This window comes from Chiloscyllium plagiosum, chromosome 5, assembly GCF_004010195.1.
Source record: "Chiloscyllium plagiosum isolate BGI_BamShark_2017 chromosome 5, ASM401019v2, whole genome shotgun sequence".
In the NCBI taxonomy this organism is placed as follows: Eukaryota; Metazoa; Chordata; class Chondrichthyes; order Orectolobiformes; family Hemiscylliidae; genus Chiloscyllium; species Chiloscyllium plagiosum.
In genome coordinates, this window is record NC_057714.1 from 3,423,573 (window position 1) to 3,450,422 (window position 26,850).

The window sequence follows — 26,850 nt, forward strand, 5'->3', positions numbered from 1 at the left end:
TGCATTTATTGTCCACCATAAAATGTTTCAATGCAGCCTCAAGATCTGACAGGAGAGCACTGTGAAAACAAAAATGTTCTGTCACCTGAAGCAAGTGAGTAGAAGGTAAGCAGCACAGTTTTCTGTCCATATTTAGCTGTTTGAACAAGATATTGCTGGATCACCCAGCTGTGGTGCATGACAACAGCAGCTCTGTCACAGGAATGTACAGCTAACATCATGGTCTGATCACAGGCCCATAATTCTGCAGCCCAGATTCTTTTGACAATAACCCACACCTCTGGTCCCAAGTTTTCCAGGAGATAGACCGCACAGGGAAACATCTGAGGCCTAATTGTTAATCTAGATATTTGACCCTAGAAGTGCACTTCAAAAGAAATAGTAGGACTTTTTGGCCAGCCTCTAATATTTCTGACTTTGTAAAAGGAAGGAGGGGTGGGGGCGCAGTAGGATTTGGAGCAGCAGGACTGTTACACTCACATTCCATTTGTTAATTTTGATAGGTTATTGATGCAGATGAATTATTTCTTGCCTCAAAGAAAATCTTTATTTAAATACTCATCTACATCATTCACACTTTACAAAAGTTAAAAATTTCTCAAGTTTGAAGTTTCCAATGAGGATTATCATTTGTTATGAATGATGATTTATTGTTACTTATCATCTACAATGAGCAACCCAGTAAAATACAGTGAAAAGCTTCAACTTTTGCCACAACCTGGTGCCATTTTGAATTGTTTAATAAAGTAGAGCTGAAAGACAGTCCATCTTTGTTCTGCTGCCTATGCCATGGGCCCTGAGCTGGCTAATCAACACACCCCTCCATTGGACCACCAATGTCAGAGTCACCACTGTTCAGGGACCATCTGTCAATGGACCCATCTCTCACCCCACAACCAGGAGATTCTAGCTCTTTTAGTGTTGATCAAAGGTGTACAATTGTAATACATTCTTTAAATTTCCAAAGAGTGCTTAAGATTGTAAAGTGCAGCTTTTGCACAGTCAATTGGTTCTTGGCTCACAGTCTAGTACAAGCAAAGGAGTTCTGAAAACCTTTAACTGTTTCTCTCTCTACAGATGATTGCCAGTGCCGCTGACTTTAAAATATATATAAAAGATGAATAGTTCTCAACTACCTTACTAGTGAAGTAGAACAGGTATTGTTATGTATAAAGGGGTAACAGTGGAATCGTGGTAATGTTGCTGGCTTAGTAATCCAGTAGCCCAGGCCAATGATTTAAGAACATGAATTTAAACGTCAGCACAGCAGCAGGAGAAATTTAAATTCAATTCACAAATTTGGAATTAGAAACTAGTCTGCAGAATGGTAACCAAGACAATGATCATCGATTGTCATAAAAATCCATCTGGTTCTAATACTATTTAAGTGGAAACATGCCATCCTTAAGGAGAAAGTGTGGTCTGCAGATGCTGGAGATCAGAGATGGAAATGTGTTGCTGGAAAAGCGCAGCAGGTCAGGCAGCATCTAGGGAACAGGAGAATCGACGTTTCGGGCATTAGCCCTTCTTCAGGAAGAAGGGCTAATGCCCGAAACGTCGATTCTCCTGTTCCCTAGATGCTGCCTGACCTGCTGCGCTTTTCCAGCAACACATTTCCATCACATGCCATCCTTAAGCAGCCTAACCTACACCCAATAAAACAAAGAAATGCAGATGCTGGAAATCTGAAACAAGGTCAGAAATTTCTGGAAAATCTCAGAAGATCATTCTGAAGAAGGGTAACTTCCTCTCCACAGACGCTGCCAGACCTGCTGAGTTTTTCCAGCAAACTTTGATTTTAGCCTGCACTAACTTCAGCTCTCCAGCAACATGGTTGAGCAAGCCAATGTTGGGCCTGTCAATAACAATGTTGCATGGAAGAATTAAAACATTTTATACTGTGTCAAAAAAAAAAGTCACAAAGGTTTCAGCAACAAGACTGAAAACAAATCCAAACAAAAAGGGGGTAACATACTTTTTTTTAAGGCAATGTATTAACAAGAACAAAATAATATATTTTATATCTTTTAACTTGAAGGCTTGTTTTATAAAATGAAGAATTTTTTTCCTGTCAGTTGAGAAATTGGACAATAAGGTTGCTACAAAATGGCTTGGGTCACACCTCAGCATTGCTTGCAAAGGGTAGTAGTTTTCTCAACTGTGGAGATGAAGCCACAAGAACAGAAAAAAAATACAGAACACATTTGTTTTGTATGAGTAACACCTTTGTGTGTGAAGCTGATCAACAAGAGATAGACAGGACTAATACACATGAAGGTTAGACGATAGCCTACGTATTTAGACTTATCAGGAGATGCTGACAAGATATATTTGATAGCTGCTCTTTTATTGGTATTGATAGAATCAGTGGTTTAAGGCCGACCATTTCCCCTTCACACGTTACATTACTTACCATTCTTTGTTGAGCCCTGTGTGGCTAACAGTTTTCGCAGAAGTTCAGCTTGTGTCTTTGTCACCAAGTGTAAGTTAGACATTTCTCTCTTCAGATCCTGGTATGGTTTCTGCAAACCAACTTCTCTAAAATACATTTAAAAAAAAAACTTTCACTGTCTAGTTTGTCACAAGAACATAGCAAACAATATATGAATAATGTTAAAATATATAACTTAGATGGAATATCTCTGAAATCATTTTGAGGAATACCTTTCTGAAAAAGGTAAAACATATCAAAAATCAAACATTGAAACTGAATTTTTTTAATGAATAGCAAAGTAATTGGGTTTAAGCAAAAACCTACTAAAAGAGAAAAAGATGATGATATGATGGCACCCATATTTACTTTTAGAACAGTTATCATGTTTTCTCTTAATATCTAGTTTGCTTTTATATATGGCTATAAAGGTCACTGTTTAACATGATCATCAATTCTTTTTTGTTACCAAGCATATATTTTAGCGGCACAGGAGCCAACTTGTGAAAGGGTTACTGGGCTCTCTCTTTTGAAAGTGTTCAGCAGGGAGGGGGGGGCAGTAGAATGAAGTTATTAAAAAAAAACAAATTATATTTATATTGCACCTTTAATCAAACAAAAAATGTCTAATTTATTGTTGGTTTTAATGTAATGACAGGCTTTAACCAGTTTCTTAAAAGAAGAAAAGAGACAGAAATTGAGGGAGGGATTTCCAGACTTCAGGCAGTGTTTCCTAAACGTTTTTCTGTTGTGATCTATTTTAATGCATCACATTTAGTGCGACAGAAGAGTGAAAATTCTGGGGTGCAAGACAGCTGTTGAGTGGGGTGGGGATTCAGACAAGTGTACAGGCACAATGAAACAAGCAAAACACCTATTATTTTGCAAGGTCTGTTACTGTGAGCAATCAACCCAATCAACCCTACCCCTACAGACAAAAGGAAAAGACATACTCAAAAGGGACCTCATGGTTAATCCCAGATCTGCCAACTCAGTATCCACTCCACAGGTGCCTTGGAGCTTGCAACTCAATTTGTGCAAGCCGGAGTTTGTGAACCACCGTTTGGGATCCTATGCCTTAGGGCTAAATAGCTGAAGGCACAGCCACCAATGGTAGAATAATTCAAATTGGGAATGCTGAAGACACTAGAATTAAAATTGTCCATACATCATGGAAAGTTGTATGGTTGAAGATGATAACAAGAGATAGGAAGGAGAAAGATCACAGAGGGATTGGAAAACAACGATCATTTTTAAAACAGCTTTTTGACTGGGAACTAAGAGGTCAGTAAGGGCTGGTTTGGATAAGGATATAGGTAGAGTTTTGAACAAGCTCAAATTCATGGGGAGTAGAATGTGGGAGGCAAGCCTAATGCATTGCAAGGCCACAAAGATTTAAAAAGTTACGTATGATAGCTTTGGCAGTAGCATCAGAAGCAAAGTTGGGCAGTGCAAAGGTGAAAATAGTTCACCTACATTCTGCAGCACAGATGAATGTCAGATGTTAATCTAAGGATCAAATATGGCAGTAAGGATGCAAACAATCTGGTCGAGTCTTAGCTGTTAGAAAGAGACAGGAATCAGTGGCTAACTAATGGAGATTCTGACAGGGGCTGAAACAATGGCTTTCACAATTCTGTATTTAATTGAAGGAAATGTCTGCCCCTTCAATACAATATTCAGCCAGCTTACAAACAGCAGTGAGCAGTAACAGCTCAATGTTTAAGTCATATTCCACTCACAAAAGATTTTTTTTTGTTAAGTACCTACTTAATTATTCAAGAAAAATTCAACGACTCATTTATAAGTACACAAAATAGGTTGGAATCTCAGATTGTACTCTCAAACTTGAAGGGAAAGGTAGTCAGAAATGAAGAATAAATAGTGCAACCTCACGGACAATAAAAAGATATGCCAGCGTCGACAATTCCAAACACAGGTCAGAAACATTTCATTATGCACCTTTACAACTTGCTGGAATAATATAGTACTGATCATGTTCCGTTGCAACTGTTCAAATGAGCACAGGTATGAAAATACAGTACCAGCCTCGAGCTGACTAGTATCAGTGACAACACCACTACAATCATTCTGAAGGTCAAGTCTTCTGACCTTCCTGTAAGACCAGTTATTTGTCGTGCGTCAAGGGTTTGTGTTCAGTTCCTGTCTTCATGCCTATTGGATCTTAATTACTCACTTCTGCCTGCACATATACCATTCAATGCAGGGAGATAGACAGTCAAGAATCTAACTACAAACTACCTAACTATCACAGACTAGAGGTACATGGATGCATCTTTGTGACAACAGCATTGAAAAATTCCTTCATTACACTGGAAGTGTTTATTCACTCCCTACAGTGAGACAGATTTGTGACCCTGAAAGTGAACAGCTTATTTCCTTGGTCAGAGATCTCATCATTAAATTGGGATCCAGGGGTCACTTCATATTACACCGGATTAGCAGAAACTTCACCACTGCAACCACTACTTTCTACTCATGGAAGTGACCATAAATGAAAAAGACAAAAATGATCTGAACTCTAGGTGATCCAATCCCATAAGATCACACCATACGAATACTAAATCCATACATCCATACATCAATAGAATAGCTCAAATCCTGAACAAAAGAATAAACTGGATTATTTGGAAAGGAATTTCCAGGCAGCACAGACTAACGTTTGGAGGCAGTTCATCATGTTTTCACCCACACAGGTGAGGCTAAGTGTAGTGAGCTTCAATAGAATCAAAGTAAAAAGGTTACTCGGTATGGTTGATGTCCTGGTAGTAGCTGTGAAGTTTTGCAAGACGTAAACGTAGATTTAATAGGCGTGCGAGCAGGTGGGTGTGACTATTGTAGGACTGGTGAAACCTTTGCAGAATAGTGTTTACCAGTAAACTGCTTGCATCCACTTTAATGACATGACATTCTTTGGAGACTAATATTGCTCTGAAAAACATCAATGACTGGGTCATGAACATTTTTTGCTTATAGAGCCAAACAGCACAGGAACAGACCCTTCCATTCAAGCTGTCCACGTCGACCAGACATTCCAATCTAACAGAGTCCCATTTGCCAGCATTTGGCCCATTTCACTGCAAAACCTCTTCTATTCATATTACCATCTAGATGCCTTTTAAAATGTTGTAATTATACCAGCCTCCACCGCTTCCTCTGGCAGTTTTTTTCCCAGAAAAAGAACTCTAGGGTTAACTTTTAAATCTTTCCCGTCGCCTTAAACCTATGAACTTCCTCACCTTAAGAAAAAGACCTTGACTATTCACCCTCTCCATGCCCTTCATGATTTTATCTATCTCTATAAAAGGTCTCTGATGCTCCATGGAAGAAAAAAAGCCCACCCGTTCAGTCTCTCCCTGGCAACATCCTTGTAAATATATTCTGCACCATTTCAAGCTTAACAACGTCCTTCTTATAGAAGGGCAGCCAGAATTGTACATTGTATTCAAGATGTGTCCTCACCGAAGTCCTGTACAATAGCAAAATGACATCCCAGCTCCTGTACTCAATGCACTGACCAATGAAGTCAAGCGTGCCAAATGTCGCCTTCACCACCCTGTCTACCTGTGACTCGAATTTCAAGGAACTATGCACCTGTACCCTGGGTCTCTTTTCAGCAACGCTCCACAGGGCCTCACCGTCTACTGTCTAAGTCCTGTCCTGGTTTGTCTTACCAAAATGCAACACCTCATATCTACCTAAATTAAAGTCCATCTGCAACTCCTTGGCCCATCTGATCAAGATCACGTTGTACTCCGATATTCTTCACTGACCATCACAGCACATATTTTGGTGTTATCTGCAAACTTACAAACCATAATTCACATCCAAGTCATTTATAATATGTTGAAAAAGTGAACCCGGCACACCACTGGTCACAGGTCTACAGTCTCAAAATTATCCCTCCACCACCACCCTCTGTCGCCTCCCTTCAAGTCAATTTTGTATCCAATTGACTATCCCCTCCTGGATCCCATGTGATCTAACCTTATTAACCAGTCTACCATGCGGAACCTTGACAAACACTTTACTGAGGTCCATACAAACCAAATCTACCACCTAGCCTTCAATCTTCTTTGTCACTTCAAAAACCTCATTCACCATTGATTTTCCATACACAAAGCTATGCTGACTATCCCTAATCAGTCCTTGCCTTTCCAAATGCATATAAATCCTACTTCTCAGGGTTCCCTCCAATAAATTACTCACCACGGACACATGGCTCACCATGTTTCGAGTCTCCAGGCTTTACCTTTTCTAGTATGCTTTGAAGCAATTAAGTTAACCATTGACGGTGTGGGCCCAGGCACCAAATGAACAAAAGAATATGTCCTTCAGAAGCTTTAGCAAAGTCAAGACTGTCAAAACTTCCAGCAGCAAATGTCAGCAAACCAACTGTAATCAAGGCAGTACAGACTAGTCAACTTTGAATCTTCTGGAAATTGCTGAAGGGAAAAAGCACATCAAGGGTTTTATCCATAAAAAGTACACAAGGACACACCTCCTTTTTAACATGTTTATTCAGTCCAGAAGTCACAGGTTAATTCCTATGTGCTGGATTGTTGATAGATCAGTCTGCAGCTGTTCCATTTGGTCAATAACAACAGGGTTTCAACCAGAGATTTCTAATCATGGTCTTAGCATCTCCAACTTAGCATGCCTGACCTGCTGCGCTTTTCCAGCAACACATTTCTCAGCTCTGATCTCCAGCATCTGCAGTCCTCACTTTCTCCTTAGCATCTCCAAGTCCTCCAACTGTCTCTGTGCAACAAATCCTCCCAGCTGACCATATAACAAATCCCTTTCATGCTAAGGTGCCTACTTCTTGGATCAAAAAGTTCAAATCTGATCTTTTTATGGAAGTAGCTTTTCGTCAAAGTTCAATAATCTGGCGGTTAGGTATTTCCACAAGTAAACAGATTGGACATTTAGCAACATCCTGAATTAATGGGAGAAGAGGAAAAAAATTCTGGACTTTGAAGGCACAAAAACACCTCAATATAATATGGGCAAAGAAGTGCACAAAATGATGCATGGTCAAAAAATATGTATAAACTGAAAAGGGAGATTTGTAAGAACTCAGTCAGCCAATTACACTTCTGCTAAGTCCCTTTCTAATGTTCCATACCAGCTCATGATTTTAATCAACGCCTGTTCACAATACTACAGCCAATATCAATAACTCATGTCTTCTCACATTACAAGATTTTCCATACATTAATGCAATGCTTTTAGAAATTGAAAAAAATTCATTGAAATTTACAAATGAATGCCAGTTATATGTGGAAAAAGATAAAGTAGAAATGAAGTAAAAATAAAAGATTTATTTTCTGGGGAAGGCAGCACAGTTTAAGAGGCAAGTGATGTTTTTGAAAGCAGTTATTCAATATTCTACATAACCAGTCTTATTTTCCCTTAAAATTTGTCAGTCATTTCACAACAGAAGTAGAAAGTGCACATTAAGCAAGTTGTTAATAAATGCTTGAGCTCCTCCTAGAGGAGAAACTTTGATTATATTCAATCACATATTATCAGTGATGTCAATTTATTTTATTCATTCACAGTATGTGGGTTTCACTGACTAGGCCAGCATTTATCACTCAACCCTAATTGCCCAGGAGAAGATTATTAGATTAGATTAGATTCCCTACAGTGTGGAAACAGGCCCTTCAGACCAACCAGGCCACACTGACCGTCCAAAGAGTAACCCCCCCAGACCCACCTCCCTCTGACTAATGCACCTAGCACTATGGGCAATTTAACATGGCCAATTCACCTGATCTGCACATCTTTGGCCTGTGGGAGGAAACCGGAGCACCCAGAGGAAACCTATGCAGACACTGGGAGAATGTGAAAACTCCACAGACAGTCACCCGAGGCTGGAATAGAACATGGGACCCTGGTGCTGTGAGGCAGTAGTGCTAACCACTGAGCCGCCCCGGTGGACTGCCTTTTTGAACTGCTTCAGTCCACTTAGTGTAAGTAAGCCCACAATGCTGTTTGGAAGGGAGTTCCAGGATTTCAACACAACGACAGTAAAGGAACAGTGATGTATTTCCAAGACAGAATGGTGACTGGCTTGGACAGTAACTTGCATTCCCATGTATCTACTGCCTTTGTCCCTCTAGTTGATGTTGGTTATAGGTTTGGAAGATGCTGTCAAAGATGCCTCGTTACCCAGGACTGAACATTTGTCAACATGGGGCCAATCAAGCGTGCTGCTATATTGTGAATGCTGTCACATTTTGAGTTATGTTGGAGCTGCACCCACCCACACCAATGGGGAGCATTCCAACAGTCCTGGCTTGTGCACTGACAACTGTACCCAGGCTTTGGGGAATCAGGTGGTTAGTGTATGATTCCAAGCTGCTGACTTGTCACATTTCATATGACCAGTTAGGTCTGGTCAATTGTAACTCATACCAGGATGCAGGTAGTAGGGGAGTGAGCAATAGTAATGGCATTGAATGTCATGGAACAATGGTTGAGTTCTTTCTTGTTGGAGATAGTCATCATCTGGTACCTTTGTGGTACAAATGTTACTTGTCCTTTGTAAGGTCTTGTTGCATCTGGACATGGGCACTTCAGTAGGAGGAATCATGAAAACGTGAAGATTGCACAATCAGCAAGAATTCCCAAAGAATGACACATGTATGTCAGGGGTTAAAATAGGAGCGCAGATTATACAAACTAGGCCTGTTTTCCCTAGAATTTAGAAGAGTAGATTAGATTAGATTAGATTTCGTACGGTATGGAAACAGGCCCTTCGGCCCAACACGTCCACACCAACCCTCCAAACAGTAACCCACCCAGACCCATTCCCCTACATTTACCCCTGACTAATGCATCTATCATTTGGGCAATTTAGTCTGGCTAATTCACCTAACCTGCACATCTTTGGATTCTGCAAGGAAATGAGAGCACTCAAAGGAAACCCATGCAGACACGGGGAGAATGTGCAAACTCCGCACAGTTTGCCCAAGGCAGGAATCAAGCCCAGGCCCCTGGCGCTGTGATGCAGCAGTGCTAACCACTGAGCTACCAATTGTGGTTGAAGCCTTCAGGGTATGAACAGAAGACAAGGTAAACAAAAACTATTTTCACTGGTTGGAGATTTTAGAATTAGGAGGCACAATTTGATATTAAGGCTAGACCATTCGAGAGATATGTTTGGAAGCACTTCTCCAAAGAAAGGGTGAGAGGTTTGGAACACTTCCACAAAATGACAAATGATGCTAGATCAGTTTTAAATCTAAAATAAATACATTGTTGTTAAGCAAAGGCATTGAGGGACATGGCCCCAAGACAGACATATGGAATTAGGCCCCAGATCTGCCATTTAATGAGATCGTGGCTGAACTGGTTTAAAAGGGATGAATGACCTAGTCCTGTTCCAATTGAAAGAAGGTGATGAACAAAGCAGCTGAATATGGCTGAGCCCAGGACACTGTTCTGAGGAACTCTGGAGCTGATATTACTGACCGAGAACAACCACAACCACCTTCCTTTGTGCTAGTGCCCAACACCCTCATCCTTCCCACAGAGGCTCGTTTTGCCAGGGCTCCTTGATCCCAAAGTGGCATCAGTATCAGGGCAGTCAAATCTCAACACACTTCTGGAATACAGCTCTTTTGTCATGTTTGAGTAAAGGCGGTCAGCTGAGAGGCGCTGGAGAAACTCTGAACTACGCATTAATAAGCAGATTATTGCTCAGTAAGAGCTGCTTGATGGCAATGGTTTTGACACCTTCCATCACTTTAGTAACTATCAAAATGGGGAGGCAATTGGTCAGGCTGCATTTATCGTGCTTTGTGTATACAGGTTGTACCTGGGCCATTCCCCCTGATGCTGGGTAGATGTCAGTGTTGCGACTGTACTAGAACAGCTTGACTAGGGGCACGGCAAGTTCTGAAGCATAAATTTTCAGTACTATTGCCAGAATGCTGTCAGGGCCCACGGACCTTGCAGTATCCAAGGCCTTCAGTAGTTTCTTGATGTTACATGGTCAATCAAATTGATTGAAAGATAGCTTTTATGGTACTGGGGAATTTCCTCATCATACACTCAGCACTGATGACTGAAAGTTGTTGCAAATGTTTCAGCCTTGTCTTTTGTGCTGATGTGCTGGACTTCCCCATAATTTTTTGAGGGAGACATTTGTGGATTTGTATTTCCTCAGTGAATTTTAAAATTATCCAACAACAAAACTGGACGTGGCAGAACTGCAAAGCTTAAGACCATTAGATATAGGAACAGAATTATGCCACTCTGCCCATCGAGTCTGCTCAACCATTCGATCATTGCTGATGTGTTTCACAACTTCGTTCTCTTGCTTTCACCCCATAACCTTTGATCTCCTTACAAGTCAAGAATCAAGAATTTCCTGTCTTAAACACACTCAATGACTTATTGCCTCTGAAGGCTGAGGAAACCAAGTTCCACAGATGCACCATCTGGCTGAAGAAATTACTCATCGGTTCCAAGGATTGTCCCTTCACTCTGAAGCTGTGCCCTCAGTTCTTAGTATCTCCAATGAATGGAATGATCTTTTCCATGTCCACTCTATTCAGGCCTCATTATTATGTAAGCTTCATTGGAGATTCCACCCCACCCCATCTTTCTAACTCTACCAAGTACAGACCCAGACTCCTCAAGAGCCCATCATACAATAAGCTGTTCATCTCCAGAATCATTCTTATAAACCCCTCTTGACCCTCTCCAAGGCCAGTACATCTTTTCTCGGAGAGAGAGTCCAAAATCGTTCATGATTTTCCAAATGCAGTCAGACAGAATCTTTCATAGTCACAGTTCATTCTGCTCTTGTACTCTAGCGTTCCTGAAATGGATACTTACTTTTGCTTTTTAACATTTGCTTTCCCAATTGTGAATTGAATCTGAACTGGGACTCCTAGATCCCCTTTTGCTTCAGATTTCCAAAGCTTTTTGCTTGCTTAGAAAATAGTCTATGCTGCCATTCTTCCTAGTGCATAACCCCACACTATATTCTATCTGCCTATTTTCCTAGCCTGTCCAAGGACTTTTGCAGCCTTCCTGCCTTAATACCACCTGTCCCTCCACCCATTTATATCATCTGCAAACTTAAAAATGCCTTCAGTTCCTTCTTCCAGATTTATAATGTGTAACAAATAATTGTGGTTCCAACACTGACCTCTGAGGAACTCCACTACTCACCAGTTACCATTCTCAGCCAGATAGCTTTATCCACACACTCTGCCTTCTGCTAGCCAGTAAGCTTGGTGCTGCTTCTGGCAAGTCCTGCTGCACTCTTCATTGATATACTTGCTTCATTGGTAAATTTGTTTTAAGGAGTGTGTATACTAATCAAGTAAGCCTGAGAGGATAATTCTAAGATATGCGAAGCATCAGGTGGGGAGGGAAAAGAAACATGAACATTTCTCCTTTTATTCCTTGGATCTCACATTGCAAATAAGCAGATCATTCAGTAAATCAGGAAATTTCAATAGTTAATAAGAAGAATAAATTTACAAAGATTCAATTACAATTGCCTGATTTTCATCCGGTTAAGGCAAAATCTCCCTGTATAGTGTTTCTATAGTTCTTCACTTTAGAGTTGTTGACAGAGTATTGCAAAACTGAACCCATGCTACAATTGTTGTTTTATTTTAATTGTCCACTACATATTTAATTCAAAAAACTAATCATAATCTCTATCACTGTAATCATGTTTTACATTGGTGAGGACGATGGGAAAGGCAACCTGAAGAAATGAGATGACCAAAACCAGTGTTCATCATGAATCATATTAAAATATATAGCACAGGGCAATCCCTGGGTGGCAAGTTCTGTTTTGGAGAGGATTCTTAAGACAACTTACATGCAAATCAGAACATAATGTAGGACTGTGTAATACAAACATTTCCTGTATTCATGAATGGCTGCATGTCAGGTTTTTAAAATTACTAAAATCCTTGTATGAGTTTGTGCTAGTCAATATAAGCCTTCGTAAATGAGGGCTCCCCTATGTACAGGGGAAAGTGAGGGCTGCAGATGCTGGAGATCAGAGTCAAAAAGTGTGGCGCTGAAAAAGCACAGCAGGTCAGGCAGCATCTGAGGAGCAGGAGAATCAACGTTGAGAGCATAAACTCATCAGGAATGTGGGGGTTCATCTTGACCTACCCGTCCACCCCTTCCATTTATATCTCAGCCCCCTTGGCCCAGTATTCTATATTGGGTTTTCGCAGTTCTTAACAAGACTGCGACAAACCATTATGAATTCAAAAAGGAAGATAAAACTTGCATTTTAACAACAGCTTTTGCATTTTCAGAACATTTACACCTAATGATGTCTGCCTGAAGTGTAGTCACTTCGATAATGTAAATGAGCACAGCAGCCAATTTCCCAGACAGCATGCATAAAATTGTGCAATGCTACAAATTCAAGTAATTATTTTAAGCTGGTTGTTAATGCAGCTATTAGCATAATCTAATAAATTGGCCTTGGTCAAACAACAGAATTCACCTTGAATCAGATGCAAATCTGTTTCTCCAGTCCCAGCATAAACTATGTATTGTTAACAAGTGAATAAAGGCTTTGGCCACCAGGTAGACATTAGACTGTTGTTAAAATAGTTCACGTGGGAGTTGGATATCAAGTGAAATGATTAAACGATCAGTTAGCCCTTAAAATATTTCTCTTCCAAATCATTACATTAAATGTATTTAAATTATATGAAAGTAAGCAAAGTCTGCAGATAATACCAATGACAGACAGTGGAATCAAAGTTGCAGAATGAGCTGAACAAACCATCAGAGCCCAATAGCCAGGACTTAGGCCAAAATCAGCAGTGATTTCTGTCCCTGTTTTGCCCATTTACACAATTTCCACAAAGAGCTTGCCTCTTTAAAAAAAAGTTCAATTTTTTTTAAAAATGGGGCCTTGCTTTTTGCAAATTGGTTTCTCTGTTTCCAACTTTACAAGTGACATTGCTTCAATATAGCAACAAATAGATAATTTAGTACCCCAAGAGTGTGCCGCCATTCGATGACATCATGTTTCATGTGTCACCCAAATCTATATTTGTCCCATGCCCCTTAAGACCTTTAGTTAACAAAATTCTATCAATCTCAAGTCTAACATTATCAATTGATCTAGCATTGCCTGCTATTTGCAGAAGATGTCCAAACTTCCACTTAGCTTTGTATGTAAACTAATTCCTCACCTCCTTTATGAAAGGGTTAGTTCTATTTCAAAACTTATGCACATCCTAATTCTAAATTCAATCAATCATCACTGGAATTTTTTTTCTTCCTTCAGCTATCTTTAGTACCCTTCAATATTGTAAATAATTCTGAAATTACCCTTCAAGCTTCTTAACTCCAGGGACTTCAATCCTAGTTTATCTAATTGACTTTTCATAATTTAACCCTCGAGGTTCAGGTAGTATTCTAGTAAGGCAACATACACACATTCCCAGACCAATATATTTTGGTATCTGCCTTCTTCCTTTCCTGGCTGCTCCTCCCTCCATAACCACAATTCTATCTCATCACTTTGTCCTCCCTGCCATAATCATCCTGATCACTTATCCCACATTTCCAAATCCTACTTAGAGTCATAAAGATGTACAGATCTAAACAGACCAGATATCCTAAATTAATCTAATCCCATTTGCCAGCATTTGGCCCATAACCCCCTAAGTATTTTGTATTCATTTACCCATCTGGATGCCTTTTCAATGTTGTAATTGTACCAGCGTCCACCACTTCCTCTGGTAGCTCATTCCACATATGCACCACCCTCATGAAAAAGTTGCCCTTTATGTTTGCTTCAAATTTTTCTATTCTCACCCTAAACCCAAACCCTCTGGTTCTGGACCCTCTACCCAAGGGAGGAGACCATGTCTATTTACCCTATTCATGCCTCTCGTGATTTTATAAGCCTCTAAGGTCACCCCTCAACCTCTGATGCTCCAGGGAAATAATGCTAATAAAATTCAGAGAGTCTTCAACAGTGAGTTGCCTAGAAATATCCATTGTATCTGCTTTGTATATTGGTTAAGAAATAAAATGTTGGTAAAGAATCTGGCATTCCAGAGAATGCCTGCAATTTACAAGTAGCTATGGGATCCTTTACATTCACCAGAGGGTATATAAAGAACTTCAGTTTTGCACTCTTTCAAAAGGTCGTATCGTCAGCAGTGCAGCACTCTCCCAGTACCACACAAATGGTACTATCCTAGAATGCAGTTTAAATCTATTGCGATTTCAATAAGGATAATGCTACGATCGAACCAATGCGGATGTCTTGATTACTCAAGAGATAAAAGGGTATACAAAACTTTAAATTTGTTTGGTAGAAGTTGGATTCAACACATTTGCCATGGAGAGAGATTAGGAATGAGGAGGGGCCACGAGTGTAATTAACCTACACATCAAAACTTAGATTGTGCCTGCATCACCAAGGGCATGACAGCAGTATTTGCAGTTAAAGACGGCAAGATGTAATGCAATTAAAAAGGTTAGAAAAAGAAGGGGGTCAGTGGAGATGTAGCATTAAATTAGAGGTACATAAATAACAGAAAAAAGTGACACCCATATGGATTGAGAAAATGGGTAAAAGAGCAAGTGAAAGAAAGAAAAACAAGAATCTTATCTTGTCATTAGTTACGAGGAAACAGTAGCACAGTATTATAACTGACCACGTCAGCAATACTATCTTATGAATGAATAAAAACACCAGAAATAGAAGCTATTAGGTAGATAGAGAGGAGTGAACACAAAGATAGACAGGCTGGCATCTGTAGCACCTTACAGAACCTTCCAGGTATAACTGTTATACTAAAAACAAATGCTATAGCCAAATGCAAGTGCCAAAATACAATTTTTATTTATTCACAGGAATTGGGCTTCACTGACTTGGCCATCATTTCCAAAGGCCAAGACAGCAGGGGGGAGCTGCAGTTAATTTAAGATAGGCTCACCCACAATGCTGTCAGGGAATGATGGCTGCATTTTGACCCAATGACATCAGTGACCCATCAACCATAACCACTTCCTTTGTGCTAGGTCAGACTCTAATCAGAAGAGAATTCTCCCTCACAATTCACACTGACTTTAGTTTGACTGGGGTTTTTGATGCCAAATGAATTATTGGTGTAAAGGTTAGTCACTCTTACCAACCTGAGTTTCAGCTCTTTTGTCATGTTTGAACCAATATGTAGTAAGTTCAAGAACTGAATGACAGTGGTCATTATCAAACGAAGTGAGAGCAAGCAGGATACTGTTGGACAGCACAATTGATTATCCCTACATGAATTTGCTGATGATTAACAGTAGAGTGTTTGGCTGTTAATTAGCTGTGCTACATTTGGATGCTGTTTTACGTACAGGACATACCTCGGCAATTGCCCACATTGCTGGATAGATGTTAATACTGTAGCTGTATAAGAACAGCCTAACTAGGGTGCAGTAAGTTCAGGAGCGCAACTATAATTTACAGTTACATAATAATGATGAATCTGTTTGTCATGTTCACGCAGAAGATTAAACACAGGCGAGAATACAGAGGGCAACTCCATTGCTTCTCTTCAAAATAGGGTCAAGGGTCTTTTTACAATGACCAGAAAACAGACAAGGCCTCAAGGAAGTCAAGGACAAATTATGTAAGCAAATCTATAAAATGATTGACAAGGTAGAACTGCAATCATTGGGACATTCAACTTAGTACTGAATAAACTGGAAGATGGAGTAGGGAAGTGGAATGGACTGTTAACAGCATATTTCAGATTCCACTCTTTGTAGCTATTTAAGAAGTTCAACAAAAGAGTAACCACTACTGGGTTTAGTAATGGGAAGTGACTCAAATTATAAGAGAAATAAGTGGGGAGGAATATACAGGCAACAGAAAACGTTTAATAAAAAGATGGAGTTGAGCGGGACAAAGACCAACATGTTTAAGAAAAAGGAAATTTTGATGGAATGACACTAGTAGGGCATCTCTCTTCTCAAAACAGGCATCTGCATGACTTCAGAACTTGGTTCAGAACCTAATATCAGGCAGTGATGAAAGAGTCCTCCATCTTTGGCGATGTGTGAAACAAAGGTCTCGTCTGTTAAAACTTGATAAACATTTTACTAAAATGATGGAATTGTTTTCCTGATATCCTTACTAACATTCATCCTTCAACAAAACAGATGGATCATTCTTTAATTTCATTTACTGCTTGCGATACAGTAATTTGTGCAAGTTGAATGCCATGATTGCCTAAAAGTCCGTAAGTACTTTATTTTCTTCCATCTTTCATTTCATGCTTTCTATTTTAAGCAATTTTCAAGTCAGCTAACTTGAAATTAATTTATTAATTACTCAATGTCTCTAACAGGCTCATGCTGCACAGTAAATTCCAGTACCTGCAATGAAGCAATCGCGACCTTATGGTGGCATTTTTGTGGTGCCGAAATTCAGCTATATAAATCAGGAAAATTAAAACATTAGGTTAAAGATTGTAAACATTAAATTGTGGGAGGCAGCCAGAGTAAAAGGAGGACTGAACTTTCTTTTGTACTGTAGTGTTATAGAGTCATAGAGATGTATAGCATGGAAACAGACCCTTCTGTCCAACCGGTCCATGCCGACCAGATATCCCAACCCAATCTGGTCCCACATGCCAGCACCTGGCCCATATCCATCCAAACCCTTCCTATTCATATACCCATCCAGATGCCTTTTAAATGTTGCAATTGTACCAGCCTCCTCCACTGGCAGCCCATTCCATACACGTACCATCCTCTGCGTGAAAATGTTGCCCCTTAGGTCTTTCCCCTCTCACCATAAACCTATGCCCTCTAGTTCTGGACTCCCCCATCCCAGGGAAAATACCATGTCCACTTATCCTATCCATGCCCCTCAAGACTTTATAAACCTCTATAAGGTCACCCCTCAGTCTCAGATGCTCCAGGGGAAATAGCCCCAACCCATTCAATCTCTCCCTATAACTCAAATTCTCCAACCCTGGCAACATCCTTGTAAGTTTTTTTTGAACCCTTTCGAGTTTCACAACATCTTTCCAATAGGAAGGCGACCAGAATTACACACAAAAATCCAACAGTGGCCTAAACAATGTCTTGTACAGCCACAACATGACCTCCCAATTCCTGTACTCAATACTCTGACCTATAAAGGAAAGCATACCAAACACGACCTTCACTATCATATCCACCTGCGACTCTATTTTCAAAGAGCTATGAACCTGCACTCCAAGGTCTCTCTGTTCAGTAACGGTCTCCAGGATCTTACCATTAAGTGTATAAGCCCTGCTAAGATTTGCTTTCTCAAAATGCAGCACCTCAAATTTATCTAAATTAAACTCCATCTGCCACTTCTCAGCCCATTGGCCCATCTGATCAGAGGTAACCTTCTTGGCTGTCCACTACACCTCCAATTTTGGTGTCATCCGCAAACTGACTAATTAGACCTCTTATGTTCACATTCAAATCATTTATATAAAAGAAGAAAAGTAGAGGACCCAGCACCGATCCTTGTGATTCTCCACTGGTCACACGCCTCCAGTCTGAAAAACAACCCTCCACCACCATCCTCGGTCTTCTACCTTTGAGCCAGTTCTGTATCCAAATGGCTAGTTCTCCCTGTATTCCATGAGTGTTAGAGTGCTAGTGCTCCTTTCCTTGCAAGTTATCCTCATTTTTAATATCTACTCCCCTTCCACGTTCTGTTGGGATCTCCCAAAACAGTGTCAAGTTCTTTCAGATCTCAAGATTTTAGCAGAATAGCTGAGTTTTTAAAAAAAAAATCCAACACAAACTTCCACTGAATGTCAAGTTCATAAATCACCTAGATCAGGACTTCTCAATTGTGGGTTGTGAACCCAGTGAGGACATGCGAAGAAAGTTTGAGGTTGTGAGCTTCAAGGCAACAGGGATCACTAAAAACAATTGGTATGGCTCTTTTAAATCCTCTCTGTTCCATCAGCAAGTGTGGCCTAAAGGACAAATCTTTGAGGATTAATTGCAATTGCAGAAGAAAGCATGTGACAATAGGTTTTTCTCTTTCGAATAAACAACTCTGCCATTTAAACAATTCCCACCATGCTGAACATCTCCCGCAAACCACACGCAGGAGCTGACGCTTACCCCGCCTCCCATTCAGGAGTCAGACTCCATTTTATTGTTCAGCACCTGAAGCTATTTACTCACACCCTTCCCGTAAAACATCTATATCACATTCTCTTCCCCAATCACAAAATCTGAGGAATTAGAGTGGAAACAGATCAGAAAAAAAAAACATTTGATCAGCACTGGACTAAGTCAAGTGTAAAGAAAGAAATTCATGATTACTGAATGCCTCAAACTGCTCTTCAAAAATACAATGTTGACAATAGTACAGTAATCAATGTTGTAAAGTATGACAGACAGGAGTCAATTGCTGGTTTTCTGTATTCACAAAGTGATAATAAAGTGATGCAAAGGCAGCAAATCCAGTGCTGCTCCTAGCCTGGGCACCCAGTTCTAGCCCCACCTCAAACCCAAACATTACAAGTTCCTTACAACTCTTATGTAACCTCTGTTCCAGGCCCTGTGACCAGACAATATCCTTTATCATCAAGTTGATTGGGGAATGAATAACAACCAGCACTCTGGGCTAAATCCTTTGCTCTTATTCAAAGGACTGTCATGGAAACATTTACAGCCAAAAGAGGTGGCAACTAGCGTTTTAACTTAATCTCCAGCACTGTAGTTTTACTGCACCAGAGAGTATCAATTATTATCTTTAAAAAGCCTGTGACTCTGAGGCAAAAATGCTACAACTGAAACTAAAAGTAACATTAGGATTCATATTATGATACACAAATACAGTATCCCTTAGTTGAACAGACATAATATAAAGGGGAGACAAATAAATCAGTAACAGAATGCCCTCATCCACCTTTGATCAATCAGACCTGCAGACATGATCTTACCCCTGGCAGTGTCGCAACGAGTAAGCAAGCACAGTTCTCATGGAAACAAAGTCACACCTTCACACTGAGAACATCCTACAACATATTGTGAGGCACTGTCACTGGTCATAGACTTCAAAACAAATCTAGCACCTTAATGCAGACGCAGCATCCATGAAATACTGTGGGCCATCAACAGCAGCAGAATCAGACTCAACATTGAAATCTCATGGCATAGCACATCAACCTCTTGACCATTCCTACCCAAGCGAAGGGTTTAGTGGAGAGTGAAGGGCATGCTGGGAGCAGGATCAAGGCATATGTAAAAATAAGGCATTGACCCGGTGAAGCTACCAAATAGGACAGACAGTCACCTAAGGATGGAATCAAACCTGGATGTCTGGCACTGCGAAGCAGTAGTGCTAACCACTTAGTCACAGTGTCACCCCTTGCATGACAAACAGCATAAGCAGCAAGTGACAGACACTGTAAAGCAATCCCAAAATCAATGGATCAAATCTAAACTCAGCAAGTCCTGCTGAGTGAATAGTGATGAATGAAACAAACTCCCTACACAAGGAAGCTCAACACTTATCCCCAACCTCAATGATGGAAGAGCCAGCACAGTGCAAAAGATAATCTGCAAATGCTTCAGCAATCTTTGGCAATATGTGCTGAGCAGATGACCTATCTCAGCCTCTGTTAGTGCTCCTCAGTATTACTGATACTAGTCTTTGCGAACTCTACTCACTCCATGAGACTCTGGATACTTCAAAGACTATGGGCTCTGACAATGTTCTGGAAAGAGTACTGAAGATTTGTGCTCCAAAACTTGCCAAGCAATTTCAATACAGTTATAACACTGGCATCAACGCAACAATTCTGAAAATTGCCCAGGTATCTCACATCCATAAAAAGCAGGACAAATCTAAGTCAGCCAATTACTGTCAGTCATAGAGAGGTACAGCACGGAAACAGACACTTTGGTCCAACCCGTCCATGCTGACCAGATATCTCAACTTAATCTTAACCTGCCAGCACCCAGCCCATATCCCTCCAAATCCTTCCTATTCAAATATCCATCCAGATGCCTTTTAGATGTTGCAATTGTACCAGCCTCCAACACTTCCTCTGGCAGCTCATTCCACACATGCACTACCCTCTGCGTGAAAAAGTTGGCCCTTACGTCTTTTTAATATCTTTCCCCTCTCACCCTAAACCTATGCCCTCTAGTTCTGGACTCCCCCACTCCAGGGAAGAGACTTTGTCTATTTATCCTATCCAAGCCCCTCATGATTCTATAAACCTCTATTAAGGTCACCCCCAGCCTCCGACACTCAAGGGAAAACAGCCCCAAATTATTCAACCTCTCCCTATATTTCAAATTCTCCAACCCTGGCAATATCCTTGTAAAACTTTTCTGAGCCCTTTCAAGTTTCACAACATCCTTCTGCTAGGAAGGAGACCAATATTGAAAGCAATATTCCTAAAGTGGCCTAACCAATGTCCTGTACAGTGGCAGCATGAACCCTTTCAAGTTTCACATCATCTTTCTGATTTATCCATTTTTATGCATCTCAAGACATCCAGCACTTCCTCCTCTGTAATATGGACATTTTTCAAGATGTCACCATCTATTTCCCTATATTCCATATCTTCCATGTATTTTTCCACAGTAAACACATGCAAAATACTCGTTCCATCTCTTTCCCCCCATCTCCTGCAGCTCCACACAAAGGCCGCCTTGCTGATCTTGGAGGGGCTCTATTTTCTCCCTAGTTACCATTTTGTCCTTAATGTACTTGTAAAAATCCTTTGGATTCTTCTTAACTCTATTTGCCAAAGCTATCTCATATCCCCTTTTTGTCCTGCTGATTTCCCTCTTAAACTCCTACTGCCTTTATACTCTTAATGATTCACTCAATCTATCCTGTCCATACCTGACACATGCTTCCTTCTTTTTCTTAACTAAACCCTCAATTTCTTTAGTCATCCAGCATTCCTTATACCTACCAGCCTTTCCTTTCACCCTAACAGGAATATACTTTCTCTGGACTCTTATCACATTTCTGAAGGCTTCCTATTTTCCAGCCGTCCCTTCACATGCCCTGCCTTATTTCCCAAGAGTAGGTCAAGTTTTGCACCTTCTCTCGTAGGTACATTCACACACCGAAATCAGAAAATGTTTCCTGTACACTTAAATTCCTCTCCATCTAAACCCTTAACACTATGGCAGTCCCAGTCTATGTTCGGAAAGTTAAAATCCCCTACCATAACCACCCTATTATTCTTACAGATAACTGAAATCTCCTTACACATTTCCTTCTCAATTTCCCTCTATGACTATTAGGGGGTCTATAATACTATCCAATAAGGTTATCATCCCTTTTTTATTTCTCAGCTCCATGCAAATACCTTCCTTGGATGAATTTCTGGGAATATCCTCCCTCAGCACAGCTGTAATGCTATCCCTTATCAAAAATGCCACTCCCCCTCCTCTCTTACCTCCCTGTCTGTCCTTCCTGTAGCATTTGTATCCTGGAACATTAAGCTGCCAGTCATGTCCACCGCTGAGCCATGTTTCTGTAATTGCTATGATATCCCAGTCTCATTTTCCGAACCATGCCCCAAGTTCATCTGCCTTTCCTGTTAAAATTCATTTAGTTCAATGCAAGAGGCTTAAGTATCAGTCCTACCTTGTTCTCTGCTTTGCCCCTGCCTGCCCTGACTGTTTGGCATACTACTTTTTCTCAACTGTACCAGTCTCAGATTGATCTCTTTCCTCACTATCTCCCTGGGTCCCAAACCTTCCTCCCCACCCCTTCCTAGTTTAAATCCTCCTGAGCAGCTCTTGCAAATCTCTCTGCCAGTATACTAATCCCCTTCCAATCTATCTTTTTTGTACAGGTCATTTCTACCCCAGAAGAGATTTCAATGATCCAAAAATGTGAATCCTTCTCCCATATATACATCTGCTCTATCCTCCCATTCCTACCCTCACTAGCTCGGAACATCGGGAGTAATCCAGATATTACTACTCTCAAGGACCTCCTTTTAAAATTCCTGCCTAACTGTATTCTCCCTTCAGAATCTCAACCTTTCACCTCTTATGTCGTTGGTTTCAATGTGGACAATGACCTCCTGCTGGGCCCTCTCCCCACTTCAGAACATTCTGCACCCTCTCTGAGACATCCTTTATCCTGGTACCAGGGAAGCAAAACCATCTGATTTTCACTGCTGGTCACAGAAATGTCCGCCTGTGCCTCGGACTAGAGAGTCCCCTAACACAATTGATCTCTTGGAACCCGATGTATCCCTCATTGCATTAGAGCCTGTCTCAATACCAGAAACTTGGCTTTGTGCGCTACATTCCCCTGAAAATCCATCTTCCCTATCTTTTCCAAAACAGCATACTTGTTTGAAATGAGGATAGCCACAGAAGACTCCTGCCCTCTGCCTACCTCTCTTACCTTTCCTGGACTTAACTCATCTATGTAACTGTATCTGAGAGTTTCCCCCCTTCCTATAACTGCCACCCATCAACCCCTTTGTTCTTGTAAATTCCTCATTGCCTGTAACTGATCCATTTGATCTGATAGGATTTGCAATCAATGTCGTTTGTTGCAGATATAATCCACAGTAACACGTAAACTTTCCCTAAACGCTCACATCCAACAAGAGCATATCACTCTACTAAGGGCCATTTTTGCTTCTTCCAATCTACAGACCCAGAAAATAGCCCCATCTGGTTCCTGTACAAAACACTGCTCCAGGCTATCTTAATACATATGGTTCATATTTTTACGTTTAATCGAGACAAAGCTCAATAAAACAAAAATAAAAATCAAGAAATAACCCACTCTACTCACTACTGCAGACTTACAGCAATGCCACACTTAAAACTATTTATCTATCTGTCTGTGCTGTGACCTCTCCCAAACAGGTTCCTCCAAGATCAGTTGTGAACTTCACTGTTTGTTAATTTCTCAGACACACTCCGATGTCCAGCGATACATGAATTCAACAGCAAAGGCAGTAACTGCGCAGGTTCACTACTGATAATCAAGGGTAGACAGCAAAGTGATCAAAGGTGTCATCAACATAGTAGTTGTCCTGCTCACTGACACCCAATTTGGGTTCCATCAGGAACATTTAGCTCATTACAGCCTTGATTTAACTGTGGGCAATGGGCAGGCGATGGTGGGCGGGGTGCTGTTTTGGAATTTACCTGCACTTCACACAACTTCGTTTACTGCATTTGCTGCTCACAATGTGATCTCCTCTGCATTGGGGAAATAAAGCGTAGACTGGGTGACTTTCGCAGAACACCTATGTACTGATAAGTAAGACCCTGAGCTTCCACTTGCCTGACACTCCAACACACCACCCTGTCCCCTGGTCAACATCCCCATCTCAGGCTTACTGCAGAGCTCCAGCGAAGTTCAGCATTTCATTTACTGCTTGGGGACCCTGCGGCCTTCTGGACTCAATATTGAGTTCAAATTATTTTAGAGCTCGAGTTATCCCATGTCCTTACCCCAACCCCTACACACCAAGAACAAACGAATTGCTGGAAAAGCTCAGCGGGTCTGGCAGCATCTGTGGAGAGAAATCAGAGTAAACGTTTTGGGTTCAGTGACCCTTCCTCAGGACACACGCCAGGCATTACCATCATTGTATGTCATAGCAGACTACACATTGCTAGCCACTTTAGCTAATAACCAGGGCTAATCACCCTCCTAGGCACATCACTCCCATTCCTCTGTCCAACTGTTTTTCTTTCTTTGGGCTCTATCCCAACCACCATTCACTCCTTACCACTCCCTCATACCTTATCTTCTGCATATAAACTGACATTTTTCCTAGCTAACATCGGTTCTGAGGAAGGGTCACTCAACCTGAAACATTAACACTGATTTCTCTGTAGTTTTTTCAGTAATTTCTGCTTTTGTCCTATCAGCTAATGTGCTGCCTACATATGTATTTTCAGTTGATGCTTGAGCACAGGTCAGCAATTTCACCCTTTCACTTAAGAACAGCAAGGTTATTAGTGCACTGTTGCACTTCTCACCGTAAAAGGGTGGCATCGCCATCCAAGTTTCAAATGCTGACTTCACTGTATGGTCCTTCAGACTTGAGAAGGTCACAAAAATTAATTTCCACAAGTTCACTAACCACATCCTCAGACATTGCTACAAGCAGCAGCAAAGCTTTGATGAGAGAACTAGCTATTATGAGGTGCTAGACTTCTGACAGCACTTCTACTGATTACCATATACTGCCTCTCTCAGCAGCACATCAGTTGGAAGATGCAATCAGGATGGTAGAGGTATGAAGTTAGTTTGAGTGGGGGGGGGGGGGGGGGGGGAGAAGAGAGGGAACCTCAATATCCATCTTGAAGAGTTGATTGGACCACTACAGACTGAGCTGGCCGAGTCTGACATGTTACTGATGCCAGACTGGTCTTGCAGCAGGTGATGACAGCATTAACAAGAGAGAAAAAAAAACCTTATTTGATCTTTGCCTCATCAATCTGCCCAGCATAGATGCAACTGTCCATAACAGCATAGGTAGAAATGGCTAAACCTCTAGATTACAGGTAAACAGTTATGAACTGCCAGCAAAAACTTTCCCATTCTCTCTCACGCACAGAAGAAACTAAAATTGGGCAGAGGAAAGACTTGGGATCACAGTTCAGTGGTTCCGGAGACAATTCTTGTGGTTCTCATGATGGTCAGAAACAGTTTTTCAATCTTTTCTCCGGATATTTCCATTTGTTTGCAGGGAGCATAGGGGCTGGTTTGCACACAAAAGGTCTGGTGTTATTAATTCAGAATTAACAGCTTACAGCAAATACTGGGAGAAAAATAAAATAGGTTCTCTCAAGAGTAAAAGTAGCTTTTATTGCAGACAAAAGGACCACGTCTTTTTATTTTGATTTCTTTAGAAAATGTGGACTGCAATGAGGACGAAGTCTTTTCAAAAATACAAATTTACCAAAATGACAGTATAACTCAGTAGCAGAATTTGATACCAATTGTGAATGTTGTTTTGTGGCTGAGAGTTTCTGTAATGTGCAGATGATCAGAGGTTGTGGAGGTTTTTTATTGAAAAAAGTTAAGCTGATTTGTTCTCAGCTAAAATTGAGCAGGTTGGGACCAGAAAGATGACATAGAGAAACAGCCATGTAACAAAGAAAAACATGGTATTTGATGAGTTGTTCTCCCTAGCAGAAGCTGCCTATTCTCTGCAGTATTAAACTCTATTCAAACTTAAAAACCTTTTCCATAGTTGCTGGGAGCTGTGAATTTTGAATGAACAAATCAGATTCATTTCACAAGAGAACCATCCATTCAGTGCCTCTTACCAACCATTGGAAGCATTCAGAGAAAAGAGCATCTCAAATAGCAAAACCGGGAAGCACAGACTACCCAACTGCTTTTCTAGTTTTCCTATCTCTGCCAAAAATCTAATTTCCCTATTTGTTTCTGTGTGCACGCACACATTTGTGTAAAAGGAAGGCGGTTTAGAAGGCGATTAGAGTTTTATTCAGGAGTGTTATATGCCAATGGTTTTTTTTTTACCTGCAGTTACAGCTTAATTACTTGTAACAAGTAATAATTATTGGTTAGTACACAGTTCGTGGTAGTCTTGGTATGTTGCTTTTCATTAACCTTTATCTGAAAGGCAAACAAATTGGGTGCAGTGTGTACTTTTAAAAATTAATATTTGGTACAACTTCAAGAATAGCAGGGTTCAATTTATGGCATGCCATCCCAGGGGTTGTAACAAGAGCAGCATGGTGACTCAGTAGTGAGGCCCGCTGCTCTACAGCACCACGGACCCCCCAGGTTTGATTCTAGCCTCGGGTGACTGGCTATGTAGAGTTTTCACATTCTCCTCATGTCTACATGAGTTTCCAGTCTCTTTCCACAGTCTATAGTATCAGGAGGATTGGCGGTGTTAAATTGCCCATCATGTCCAGGAATGTGCAGGCTAGTTGGGTTAGCCATGGTAAATGCAGAGTTATAAAACATAGAACAGTACAGCACAGAACAGGCCCTTCAGTCCATGACGTTGTGCCGACCATTGATCCTCATGTAAGGTAAACCTAATGTACGAACCCTCAAATTTCTGTGACTATATGCATGTCCAGCAGTCTCTTAAATATCCCCAGATATCAGATTCAAACAGGTCATGAACCTATTTACTAAATAATAATTACTTATAAATTTTGATTAATAAATTCAAAGCTTCTCCCACATGATCAACAATTTCTAGATTTAGCAGAGTTACAAGTCTTAAGGAAGGAAATCATTAAAAACTCAATGCAAATCAAACATCACTTTTACTCAAAAAGGCAATGATGAAGCTCCATAGACATATTAGTCGAATGGGTATGATCCCATAAGACAAACCATTTCTCATAAGAAAACAATTGGCACATGGAGGCCATAGGAT

At 40.7% G+C, this 26,850-nt stretch overlaps 1 protein-coding gene across 4 annotated transcripts in view; it reads right to left on the bottom strand.

Annotated features, from left to right (window-relative positions):
• The window catches only part of azi2 (5-azacytidine induced 2), a 76,121-nt gene that overhangs the window by 12,153 nt on the left and 37,118 nt on the right, over positions 1-26,850 (bottom strand). For all 4 annotated transcript variants that reach the window (XR_006311634.1, XM_043689499.1, XM_043689497.1 and 1 more), the window contains one exon: positions 2,414-2,538. Coding sequence is in view for 3 of the 4 variants with exons in the window: in XM_043689499.1 (XP_043545434.1) it covers positions 2,414-2,538 (125 nt within the window). In the remaining variant the exon portion in view is untranslated. The remainder of the gene's footprint in view (positions 1-2,413; positions 2,539-26,850) is intronic.